General features: G+C 43.3%; 1 protein-coding gene across 1 annotated transcript in view; it reads left to right on the plus strand.

Annotated features, from left to right (window-relative positions):
* Nucleotides 1–12,525, plus strand: part of TMPRSS3 (transmembrane serine protease 3) — a 232,497-nt gene that overhangs the window by 55,623 nt on the left and 164,349 nt on the right. Inside the window, exon 4 of the mRNA XM_030203809.1 lies at nucleotides 7,881–7,997. Coding sequence (XP_030059669.1) covers nucleotides 7,881–7,997 — 117 coding nt within the window. The remainder of the gene's footprint in view (nucleotides 1–7,880; nucleotides 7,998–12,525) is intronic.

Consider the following 12,525-nt stretch of genomic DNA (forward strand, 5'->3'; position numbering starts at 1 on the left):
TCATTACTAATTCTGTGTGTATTCAGAGTAGTAGATGAAAACACAAACGGACCAAATTCTGTTCACACTACTAAAGACATATTTGAGCTGCCATTCACAGAGCGTGACCACTCATAGGATATTACTCTGTCCAAGGCAGTCCCCATTGTCCTCCATTGTATGTATCACCAAAAGTGAATTTCTGAGTGGGACCACACATTTCCTCCTGGAGCTCCCCCCCTCACCAACCCTGCCTTAAAAATTAATACCATGGCTGATCCTCAAGCTCTACCAGATGAAGAGCCCCCCCCAGGTCATCTGAACACTGGTGAAGTCCATGGTTCACTTCCAACCCCCGACACTGGCACCCTTCTTGTCTAAGCTGGGGCTTTTCATGGTGGAGTGCCTTAATGGCCTCCCCCACTTCTACTCAGGAGGTTAGATGTTCAAGCTATTCCCTATGTTGAGCTTCTAACTTGTGGAGAGGAAGAGTAGCTACATATTCGTCCATCCTCTCCATTGGAGGATCACTTTCCTGGGTATATAGTTTCTCATAGTACTCCCTGAATCTCTCTTTAAAATCAGCTACCTGCAATAATGTTTTCCCATTTTTATCTCTAATAGACAGAATGGTGTTATGGTCTTTCAATGTTTTCAGGCTCTAGGCTATCAATCGGCTAGGCTTGTTTTCTGTTTAAAATATTGTTGCTGCAGACATATCATATGGAAGTCTACCTCTTCAAGGTCCAAATCCCTTAGTTCTTACTGTTTTCCCTCCAGCCATCACCAGAAACACTTCGTCCCAGCCCCATTCTTATGGAGCATTTCCAGCCTAGTTAATTCTCCCTTCAATACCATTCTTTTCTTTTCCTCTCTTTTCCTGTGTGAGACCAAGGCTATGAACTTCCCTTGCAGTACTACTTTTAGGCTTTCCCATAGGGTTACTGGAGTGACTATCCCTGTATCAATTATATGTATAAAATTCTTCTATTTCACTTCTAAATTCTTTTATTTCACTTCTAGTCTGTTCTCCTTGATCTGCAACACACTATCATTTAGCCTCCAATATGGGAGCATGATCTTACCATATAGGGGTATATTCTACAAAGGGTGCCAAAAAGTAGGAGCCAAAAATGTGGACACTAAGCACAAATTCTGTAACATCAATTCTGTAAAGTCTCCATGTACATGCCTAACTTTAGGCGTGAGCACGTTTGCTTGTGCAAGTGAAAGTATTCTATAACTTATGCACACAACAGCAAGACATGCCCCTGACCTACCCATGGGCATACCCCCTTCATAGTTGTTCGCTACAGCATTTAGATGCTATCCCCCTGATATTCAAAGCTCTTTAACTGGCCAGACATGGCCGCTGACTTGTTAAATAACATATTAGTGCCTTCAGGCTTCAGAACGGGATATAGTACAGAGATGCTGATAGCTGCAATGTTAAGCAAAGTGTGTGATTGGCTAGATAAAGGAGACCTTGCCTTGATAGTCTCCTTAGACTTTTGACTTGATAAATCATAATCTACTCTTACAGCATTTAAAAGAGAAAGATACTTCAGGAATAGTTTAGTTTTACAGTGGTTTTTCTTCTTTTCTAATCAATAGGTCTTTCCAGGTCTCTTTAAATGCTATTAATTCTTAGACATTTCAATTAGAATGTGGGGTGCCCCAGGGCTCAACCCTCTCATTAATGCTGTTTAATCTATACCCTTAGTCCATTACTTACATTAATACAGTCTTGGATTAAGTGCTTACTGTTACACAGACAACATTTTGACTTCCTTAAGAGTTTCTCCTCAAACCCTTGACATCCAAATTGCAAGAAGGATTAGAAAAAATATCCACCATTTAGTGTGAAATGTGGAAAACCCCTAAGGTGTGCTGGATCACAGGGCATTTGGAATGTTCAGCTGTTACACCTACTTTATTGGGTTTAGCAATAAAACTGGTAACTTGTTTTAGGGAGTCTTTTACTAAGGCACACTGTTGTTTTTAGCATGCGCTAAAATAGGCGCGTGCTAAACGCTAGAGATACCAATGAATTCCTATGGGCGTCTTTAGCGTGTGCCTATTTTTAGCGTGTGCTAAAAACGCCAGTGCGCCTTAGTAAAAGACTCCCTTAGATATTTGGAGGTACTCATTGACTCTAATCTAACATTTGAGAACCAAGGGGTTTTTACTAAGGTGCGCCAAAAAGTGGCCTGTGCTGGTATAGACACGTGTATTGGATGCATGCAGGTCACGTTTTCAGCACACCTGCAAAAAAGGCCTTTTTTTTGCCAAAAATGGACGTGCGGCAAAATAAAAATTGGCATGTGTCCATTTTGGGCCTGAGACCTTACCACCACCCATTTAAGTTGCTGCTGAGACCTACCTCTGGAGTGGAGGAGTGGCCTAGTGGTTAGGGTGGTGGACTTTGGTCCTGGGGAACTGAGTTCAATTCCCACTTCAGGCACAGGCAGCTCCTTGTGACTCTGGGCAAGTCACTTAACCCTCCATTGCCCCATGTAAGCCGCATTGAGCCTGCCATGAGTGGGAAAGCACGGGGTACAAATGTAACAAAAATAATATGGCATATGATGAAACTTCCTAATGTTAGTGCAGTGCTAATCTTCCTGGAGTGATAACCAAAAGACTTTTTTGTTTTCTGTGCTTTCTTAGTTTGAATGACTTTCCTATCAAAATAATGGCGTTCTTTTCTTATCTTGATTTTATTTAATTGTACACTGCCTAGACCTATTTTTAGATTAGGAGATATAGAACATTTTTAATAAACTGTAAACTGTAAATCAATATTTTAGCACACAGGTTCCTCCCCTCCACATCTTTCTATATCTGGTGGATCTGATGGGATAGGGATTTCCCTACCAAGATTCCTACCTTGCTGTTAGATCATAAGAATATAAGAGTTGCCTTCTTGGTTTAGACCAATGGACCTTCTAGCCCAGTATTCCGTTTCCAACAGTGGCCAGTCCAGGTTACCTGGCAGAGTCACAAAAAGAAGCAAGATTCCATGCTACTTAATTCCAAGGATAAGTAGTGGCTTTTTCCAGGTCTACCTTAGCAACAGTTTATGGATGTTCTTCCAGGAATTTGTCCAAACCTTTTTTAAACCCAGCTACATTTACTGCTTTTACCACTTGCTTCAGCAAAGAGTTCCAGAGCTTAACTATATGATGAGTGAAAAAAATATTTTCTCATATTTGTTTTAGATGCACCTCTATGTAATTTCATGGCATGTCCCCCTTGTCTTTGAATTTTTTGAAAGAGTAAACAACCGATTCACATTTACCTATTCCACTCCATTTAGGATTTTGTAGACTTCTATCATATCTTCCCTCAGCTGTCTCTTCTCCAAGCTGAAGCACCCTAACATCTTTAGCCTTTCCTCATTTGTCCTTCCATCCCCTTAAAACGTTTGGTCACCCTTCTCTCTACCTTTTCCAGTTCTACTATATCTGGGTATCTAAATGGGCGTCTAAATGGCAGATGACTTGTGGGATGCATGTGGGAAAGAGGAACCTGAACTATAGCTGTGTAATGCAAGGTTCCACGTTAGGAGTCACCGACCAAGAAAGGGATCTCGGCGTCGTTGTTGATAATACGTTGAAACTCTCTGCTCAGCATGCTGCTGCGGCTAAGAAAGCAAATAGAATGTTAGGTATTATTATGAAAGGAATGGAAAACATAAGTGAGGACGTTATAATGCCTTTGTATTGGTCCATGTGTTCAATTCTGGTCGCCACATCTCAAAAAAGATATAGTGGAATTAGAAAAGGTACAGAGAAGGGTGATGAAAATGATAAAGGGGATGGGACGACTTCCTTATGAGGAAAGGGTGAAGCGTCTAGGGCTCTTCAGCTTGGAGAAAAGATGGCTGAGGGGAGATATGTTAGAGGTCTATAAAATAATGAGTGTGGAACGGGTAGACGTGAATCATTTGTTTACTCTTTCCAAAAATACTAGGACTAGGAGGCATGCGATGAAGCTACAAAGTAGTAAATTTAATACATATCGGAGAAAAGTTTCTTCACTCAACATGTAATTAAACTCTGGAATTTGTTGCCAGAGAATGTGGTAAAGGCGGTTAGCTTAGCGGGGATTTAAAAAAGGTCTTGACAGCTTCCTAAAGGAAAAGCCCATAGACCATTATTAAATTGACTTGGGAAAAATCCACTGCTATTTCTGGGATAAGCAGCATAAAATGTATTGAACTTTTTCGGGATCTTGCCAGGTATTTGTGACCTGGATTGGCCACCGTTGGAAACAGGATGCTGGGCTTGATGGACTTTGGTCTGTCCCAGTGTGGCAATACTTATGTACTTATCTTTTATGAGATGTGGTGACCAGAACTGCAACCAATACTTACTATGGGGCACTACAGAGGCATTATGATATTATTTGATTTATTCTCTATTCCTTTCCTATTAATTTCTAACATTCTGTTGCTTTTTTGGCCGCCACTGCACACTGAGGAGATTTTAACATATTATCCACAATGACAGCTAAATCCTTTACCAAGGTGGTGACTGGTGACTCCTAATGTGGAACCTAGCATCATGTAGCTATAATTTGAGTTATTCTCAATGTGCATCACTTTGCACTTGTCCACTTTAAATTTTATTTGTCATTTGGATGCCCAATCTTCCAGCCTCCTGAGGTCCTCATGCGATTTTGCAACTTTGAGTAGTTCTGTGTCATTTGCAAATTGATCACCTCACACTCATTGTTCCCATTTCCAGTTCATTTTTAAATATTTTAAAAGTATGGTTTCAGTACAGATCCTTACAGTACTTCACTATTCATCTTCCTCCATTGCGGGAATTGTCCATTTAACACTACTCTTTGTTTTTTTTAATCTTTTAACCAGTTCCCAATCCACAACATAACATTGCCTCCTATCCTATGTTTTTTAAATTTTCTCAGGAGTTTCTCATGAGGGACTTTGTCAATATTCTTTCTGAAAATGTAGATACACTTTAGCCACATGTTTATGCACACCTTTTAAAAAAATGTAGCAAATTGGTGTGCAAGACTTCCCTTGGCTGAATATATGTTGGTTCTGTCCTATTAAACCATGTTTGTCTATGTGTTTGATAATTTTATCCTTTATAATAGTTTTCACCATTTTGCCTGGCACTGACATCAGGCTTACCGATCTGTAGTTTCCCAGATCACTCTTTGAATCCTTTTTAAACATTGGCGTTATGTTGGCCAACTTCCAATCTTCAGGTACCAAGGATGATTTTAATAACAGGTTACAGTTTTTGGACCTCTCTAGTTTGCTGCTAATAGAGTAGTCAAATATCTAGCATATCACAATACTTTCTCATCTTTCTGAGGCAAATAAGTCTCTTGAATGAATGTCACATCTGCTTTTAAATTCCTTAGTTATTGATACAAAAAAAAAAGGAAGAAGGAAGACAAAATCTTCACAAATAGTCAAAGAAAACAAAAACAGTGGAGAAAAGACACAACACACAGTGAAGTGTGCAATGAAAATAATCCTTTATTAAAATATCAAAGGAGCCAACACGATCCATGTTTCGGCCTAATGGCCTGCTTCAGGAGTCCACAATGTCTGTAATAACCAATATGGTGTTTTTGTATCAGAAAAGGTAGACCACTATCGTAGTTTTGTGGTAATGAAAAATCCAGTACAAATTATTGCTAGTTTATAACTAGCCTTTTTTCTGTTTGGGATCTAATCCCTGGTGATAGCATAAGACCCAGTTCTTTGACCATTGGGCTCATTTCAAAAGAGAAGGATGCCCATCTTTCGACATAAATCGGAAGATGGGCGTCCTTCTCACAGGGCGTCCAAATCGGTATAATCGAAAGCCGATTTTGGATGTCCCCAACTGCTTTCTGTCGTAGGGACGGCCAAAGTTCAAGGGGGCATTTCTTAAGCATTCTTTTCTCTTCCTCTCATCTCTCTCATAACCTATCTCTATTCAGCTTCTCTCACTTGCACCTAGTCTCACCCCCTTCTACCACCACCTTCCCTTTCTTGGCTCTTCTTTCTCTCCCTTTTATCACCTTCATGTCTTTTTTTCTCCAACTTGACTTCTCTTTCTTTTCACAGCTTTTCTTTGAATCTCCTTCTTTTCTAGTGCCTCACAGCTCCTCTCCCAATCTTCTTCATCTCTTTCAGTTCCTCTTCTGCAGTTTGTGCCCTTTATGCCAGATGATGTCCCTTTCTCCCAGAACCCTTTCCTTACCACAGCCATATCCCCTCTTTTAACTCACCCTCACAGATACAGTCTCAGCCACTCTACTCCAAAACTCCACCCATGGCTTCTCTTCCTCTTACAGTCCCATTTGCTTCTTCCAGTCCTTCATAGCATCATTCTTTCTCTCAGGCTGTAACCCCTTTCAATTCCCTTTACCCCTTCTTAGCCTATCTACTCCTCTGGTCAAGAACTTATGTGAAATCTATCTTGTATCTGTTACATCTGTTCCTCTGTAGCTCTCCAGATACTTCTTACTCTTGGATTCCCTCTTTATTATGGCTCCCTTCTCATTCAAGGATTCTGGAAGGCATAGCTACAATGAGGAAACTCTGTCCTTCCCTGTTCCAGAACTTTGCCCCAGGACATCCATTTTTCAGTTTCTCTTTTTCCTATTCTTAATTCTATTTGCAGGCACTTGTCTTCTGCTTCTCAGGCTCTTTTTGTTACTTCAGTTCATCTGGGCTGTTTGGTCATTTTGTCTATCACAGTTCTTTTATATAGGGTGCTGTTATGAAATGCCTAGCATCTGCCTGGGGTTAACCCTGCAGCCACCTGGAAGGTCTGCCCTCAGCACTGCTCAGGCCCACCTGCACCTGGGCATGTGCTCTATATTAGTACCCTCCACCCTACTGACCAGAGGCGTAGCTACGTGGGGCCACAGGGGCATGGGCCCCCACAGATTACGCCCTGGCCCCCTCTACATTTCACCCCCCGTTGTTGCCGCCCACCGCCCGCATCAGGTACCTTGTTCGCTGGCGGGGGTCCCCAAACCCCGCCAGCCAAAGAGTTTTTTCTTCAGAATTGGTTGACTCCGGCACCTTCGTTGTGGGATCATCTGTTTCTGATGCCTTACGTCCTGCACCGTGCATGTAGCCTCATGCAGGACATAAGGCAACAGAAACAGATGATCCCACAACGAAGGCGCCAGAGTTGACCGGCGCTGAAGAAGACCTGATGCGGCAGCGGGGTGGGGGGTTGGCGGCTAAACAGTGCCCCCCCACCTCGGGCTCTGGCGCCCCCTCCCACTGAGGTCTGGCTACGTCTCTGCCACTGACTGGGTCCCACCTGCCTCTGGGCGAGTCTCTCACTTTTAAGTTATTCCCCGGTGATTTCTAGGTTACTGGGGCCACGCTCTCAGGAGTCCCACAGTTCCTGGAAAGCACCCACAGACCCAAAGCACAAACCACCAGGATTCTTAGTCAGTCCAGGACAACAGATTCAATAAACTAACAAGGTTTATTGTCACAGAATTAGAACAGTGAATCATGTAACAGGTAATAACAGGTAACTGAATAAGGGTCAATATAACAATTGTCTAAATACTTTGTCACTACCTGGGTAGCACCTGGGGAGTTTCAGGATAACTGCTCACAAGCCTTGAACAGGGTCTCGGGACAGAGATATTTACCTCTGTGCTCCCATACTGAGATTAAAATTTACCTCACAGCTCAGGCGGGAAAAAAACGGTTATTTCTGTAAAAAGCTTTATAAAGAAAAAGGCAGTCACCATCTGCTGGCTAAATAAGGAAATGCCCTGGGGAACAAATATGTCATACTTTCACATAAGAAGTCATAGACATAAGTTCCCTGTTTCGTCACAGGTACAGACTGTGAAAGGAAAATGCATTTACAAACCTGTGTTTCTGTCCTTGTAATCAGTTCACTACAGCTGTCCAGGGAAGTTTCGATGTCGATCATCCCTGAAATGCATTATGAAATCAGCAAGGTGTGATGGTATTTCCAATTGTCCAGAAGGGGAGGATGAATACAGATGCGGTAATTTGTTCTACCCAATGTTACAGGATTTGTGTGGAGATTTTGTATATTTTTTGTAGAACTGAAGATTGATTACTGAGTTTTATTCTGTATCTAAGAGGTGTATATTAGCCAAACCAAATATGGCATATGGAGCAATGTTTCCTCTAAGGACTGAAGTACATGTAAGCAAACATTTTTCTTTGTGAGCGAACATTTTCTGTTACATTACCCTGTGAGAACTTCTTACAGATACAAACATAGACATGGACACATGTGCATGCGCACACCTTTATATAATATGTAAACTGCTTTGATTGTATATCAAATCTCTTCCCCTTTCAGACTCTGGGAGAGCTCCTGCTGCTGCCTGTGGTGGTGGGGAGACCTGCATAACCAGTTTGTAAAGACAGGGTGGGGTCTCGGGTGTGTGAAGCTGAAGCTGAACAAGGTCATTAGAGTGCCGGAATGAGGGGAGGTCTCCTTGCACCAGGCTGGGGGGGAGGGTGATTGGAAGGCAGAGGCTAAAGGAACTGGACAGGGGGGTCAGCCCCGGAGTTGCTAGCGTGGATGAGGAGGGTTCCTCTCTGACAGCTCCTGACCTACTGTAAAATCTAGCATGTTAAAGGTAGGCGCTCCTCTTTGTGCATCACATGGAATGCTCATTTTAATACTGATGAACTTGTTATAATAATTTTGCATAGGGTTATTGGTAGCTGCAACGACGAATGGTAAAAGGGATGCAGAACCCCTTTGTGCATTAGATACATAAGTACATAAGTATTGCCATACTGGGAAAGACCAAAGGTCCATCAAGCCCAGCATGCTGTTTCCAACAGTGGCCAATCCAGGTCACAAATACCCGGCAAGATCCCAAAAAGATGCTAAATAAGCATCCCAAAGATGCTAAATAACTTTTGCTTTAGACCAGCTACAACCGGTATAAAGCACATGTTGCAAGCATGGTAATCTTTGTGCATCGACCCCCCCCCCTAGAGTGCTCCCCACCACCAACACCCAAAGTATTCTCACTACCAAAATCCACCACTAATGCTTGGAGAACTCCCCACCATCAAAATCCACCACCAACACCCAAAGTATTCCCCACCACCAATGCCTGGAGCACTCCCTACCATCAAAAATAATAATGTGACACTGACAGACAACAGGACACAACTCTCAGACAACATCTATCTTGCACACACATGCAGGCACAGGCACAAACTTCACTTGGGGCTAGGGAGTGAGAGGCAGCTGGGCAGATGCTGACAGAGAGGGGCTCACATGGGGCCAGGTCAGAAAGGGATGTGGAGAGCACAGATGGGTATGGAACAGGTTTTTGGGGTGGGGTGGGGTTGTGGCAGTAGGCAAAGCAGAGGGATGAGAGCTGGGTGGCAGAGGGCAGGTGGCAAGGGTGGAACTGATAGAAGTTAAAGACAACAGACCTGGGTGGACAATTATGGCAATCAAGCTCACAGACTGTCTCTAAGCTCTCTTCCACCCAGCAGCAATGCTTGTGGTCACAGGGCCATGCTGCAATGTATTTATTTGTCCTTTATGGGCAGTCTAAGTCCCAATGTTTAGCTAGTGTTGCCTGCACGTTGATGTTCTACCTGGAATCAGAGATAGACATCAAGAACACTGCAACGCTCATAACATGCCTCCGTACTGCCTCTGACATGTTTCTGGCCATCTTAGATGTTTTTGAGGCTTATACATTTAGCCCTGGCCTTTTCTAAAATGGTGCTTTATACATTTTGGTGATTGATATGTCGATGTGCTGGGATATTTACATTTAATACATGAATAGCACTTCTAAAATGACCACCATAGCTTATATTTAGAACCCCTGATATTCTATGTATTCATATACTTATATGTATAATTTATACTTACATATTTGGTGATGCTAGCCATATGTATAGTGCTGCTGAATATAGGAATAATTCAACAATTCCAATGATGTTTTACTGAAAATTGACCTGCTTTCTTCTTTAAACACAAGTTTATTAATTTTATTTATTTATTTGTTGCATTTGTACCCCACATTTTTCCACCTATTTGCAAGCTCAATGTGGCTTACATAGTACCATCAGAGACATTTGCTCAGTCGGTGGATAAAAAATACAAAGTTGTATAGTGATCCTATGCAGTGCTTTTTTTGTAGAAACAAGGGTGGTGACCCCGCCCATTCATTATGGGCGGGGTCACCACCCCTATGATAGCCACACCCACATTAACCACACCCCCTATACCAGCCATGGCCCATATAAACAGACATCATTGAAAATATTACAGTACTATAGGAGAAAAAAATAACGTGATTTTTTTTCATTATAAATAATCTCTGTAAGCTCTTACAGCTCCAGTATACCCAGTGCAAAATAAGACAGCCAATGTAAATTCTCAAATTGGACATATTACAAACACTAAAATGAAAATAAAATGATTTTTTTCTACCTTTGTTGTCTGGTGACTGTTTTTCTTTCCATATTGGTCCCAGTCTGTGATTCTCCTTTCCTTTGTTTTCGCTTAACTCTTCTGTGCCATTTGTCATTTTTGTCTCCTTTTTCTTTGCTTTCTTCAATATTTTTCAGGCTCTCTCTCTGTCCAGATTTAATTCATTCTTACTATTCATTCTTTAATTTCCTTCATCTACCTGTGGCTTTTCATCTTTTCCTCACCCTTGTTCTCCCCATGCCCCTTCCTCTTATTCTCCAGTCTTTCTCTATTCCCCTTTTCCATCCAGCAGCTCTGCTTTCTCTCCCCATCCTTCCAGTGTCTCCCCTATTTCTTTCTGCATTCTTCCATCCAGCGTCTTCCCTCTTTCTCTCCCTATCCTTCCGTTTTCCCTCTCTCTTTCCCCATCCTTCCATCTGTTTTTCCCTCTCTCCCCAATCCTTCCATCTGTGTTTTTTCCTCTCTCTCCCCATCCTTCCATCTCTTTTTCCCCTCTCTCCCCAATCCTTCCATCTGTTTTTCCCTCTCTCTCCCCATCCTTCCATCTGTTTTTCCCTCTCTCTCCCCAATCCTTCCCTCTGTTGTTTTCCCTCTTTCTCTCTCTCCCCAATCCTTCCCTGTTGTTTTCCCTCTTTCTCTCTCTCCCCATCATTCCATCTGTTTTTCCCCTCTCTCCCCAATCCTTCCATCTGTTTTTCCCTCTCTCTCCCCAATCCTTCCATCTGTTTTTTCCCTCTCTCCCCATCCTTCCATCTGTTTTTCCCTCTCTCCCCATCCTTCCATCTGTTTTCCCCTCTCTCTCCCCAATCCTTCCCTCTGTTTTCCCTCTTTCTCTCTCTCCCCAATCCTTCCCTCTGTTGTTTTCCCTCTTTCTCTCTCTCCCCAATCCTTCCCTCTGTTGTTTTCCCTCTTTCCCTCTCTCCCCCCAATCCTTCCCTCTGTTGTTTTTTCTCTCTCTCTCTCTCCCCAATCCATCCCTCTGTTGTTTTCCCTCTCTCTCTCTCCCCAATCCTTCCCTCTGTTGGTTTCCCTCTCTCTCTCTCCCCAATCCTTCCCTCTGTTGGTTTCCCTTCTTCTCTCCCCAATCCTTCCCTCTGTTGGTTTCCCTCTTTCTCTTCCCAATCCTTCCCTCTGTTATTTTCCCTCTTTCTCTCTCTCCCCAAATCCTTCCCTCTGTTGGTTTCCCTCTCTCTCCCCCCAATTCTTCCCTCTGTTGGTTTCCCTCTCTCTCTCTCTCCCCAATCCTTCCCTCTGTTGTTTTCCCTCTCTCTCCCCAATCCTTCCCTCTGTTGTTTTCCCTCTTTCTCTCTCTCCCCAAATCCTTCCCTCTGTTGGTTTCCCTCTCTCTCTCCCCAATTCTTCCCTCTGTTGGTTTCCCTCTTTCTCTCTCTCCCCAATCCTTCCCTCTGTTGTTTTCCCTCTCTCTCCCCAATCCTTCCCTCTGTTGTTTTCCCTCTCTCTCCCCAATCCCTCCCTCTGTTGTTTTCCCTCTTTCTCTCTTCCCCCAATCCTTCCCTCTGTTGGTTTCCCTCTTTCTCTCTCTCCCCAATCCTTCCCTCTGTTGGTTTCCCTCTTTCTCTCTCTCCTCAATCCTTCCCTCTGTTGGTTTCCCTCTTTCTCTCTCTCCCCAATCCTTCCCTCTGTTGGTTTCCCTCTTTCTCTCTCTCCCCAATCCTTCCCTCTGTTGGTTTCCCTCTTTCTCTCTCCAATCCTTCCCTCTGTTGGTTTCCCTCTCTCTCCCCAATCCCTCCCTCTGTTGTTTTCCCTCTTTCTCTCTCTCCCCAATCCTTCCCTCTGTTGTTTTCCCTCTTTCTCTCTCTCCCCAATCCTTCCCTCTGTTGGTTTCCCTCTTTCTCTCCCCAATCCTTCCCTCTGTTGTTTTCCCTCTTTTTCTCTCTCCCCAATCCTTCCCTCTGTTGGTTTCCCTCTTTCTGTCTCTCCCCAATCCTTCCCTCTGTTGGTTTCCCTCTCCCTGCCAAGTTTCCCGCGAACGGCGCAAAGTCGCGACGCACGCGGCACCAGCCCCTATTTCCGGCCGCTGCTGCTTCTCCTGTTGAGCAGCAGCGGCCGCTACACAAAGAAAAAGAAG

Source organism: Microcaecilia unicolor, chromosome 5 (assembly GCF_901765095.1).
Source record: "Microcaecilia unicolor chromosome 5, aMicUni1.1, whole genome shotgun sequence".
Lineage (NCBI taxonomy): Eukaryota > Metazoa > Chordata > Amphibia > Gymnophiona > Siphonopidae > Microcaecilia > Microcaecilia unicolor.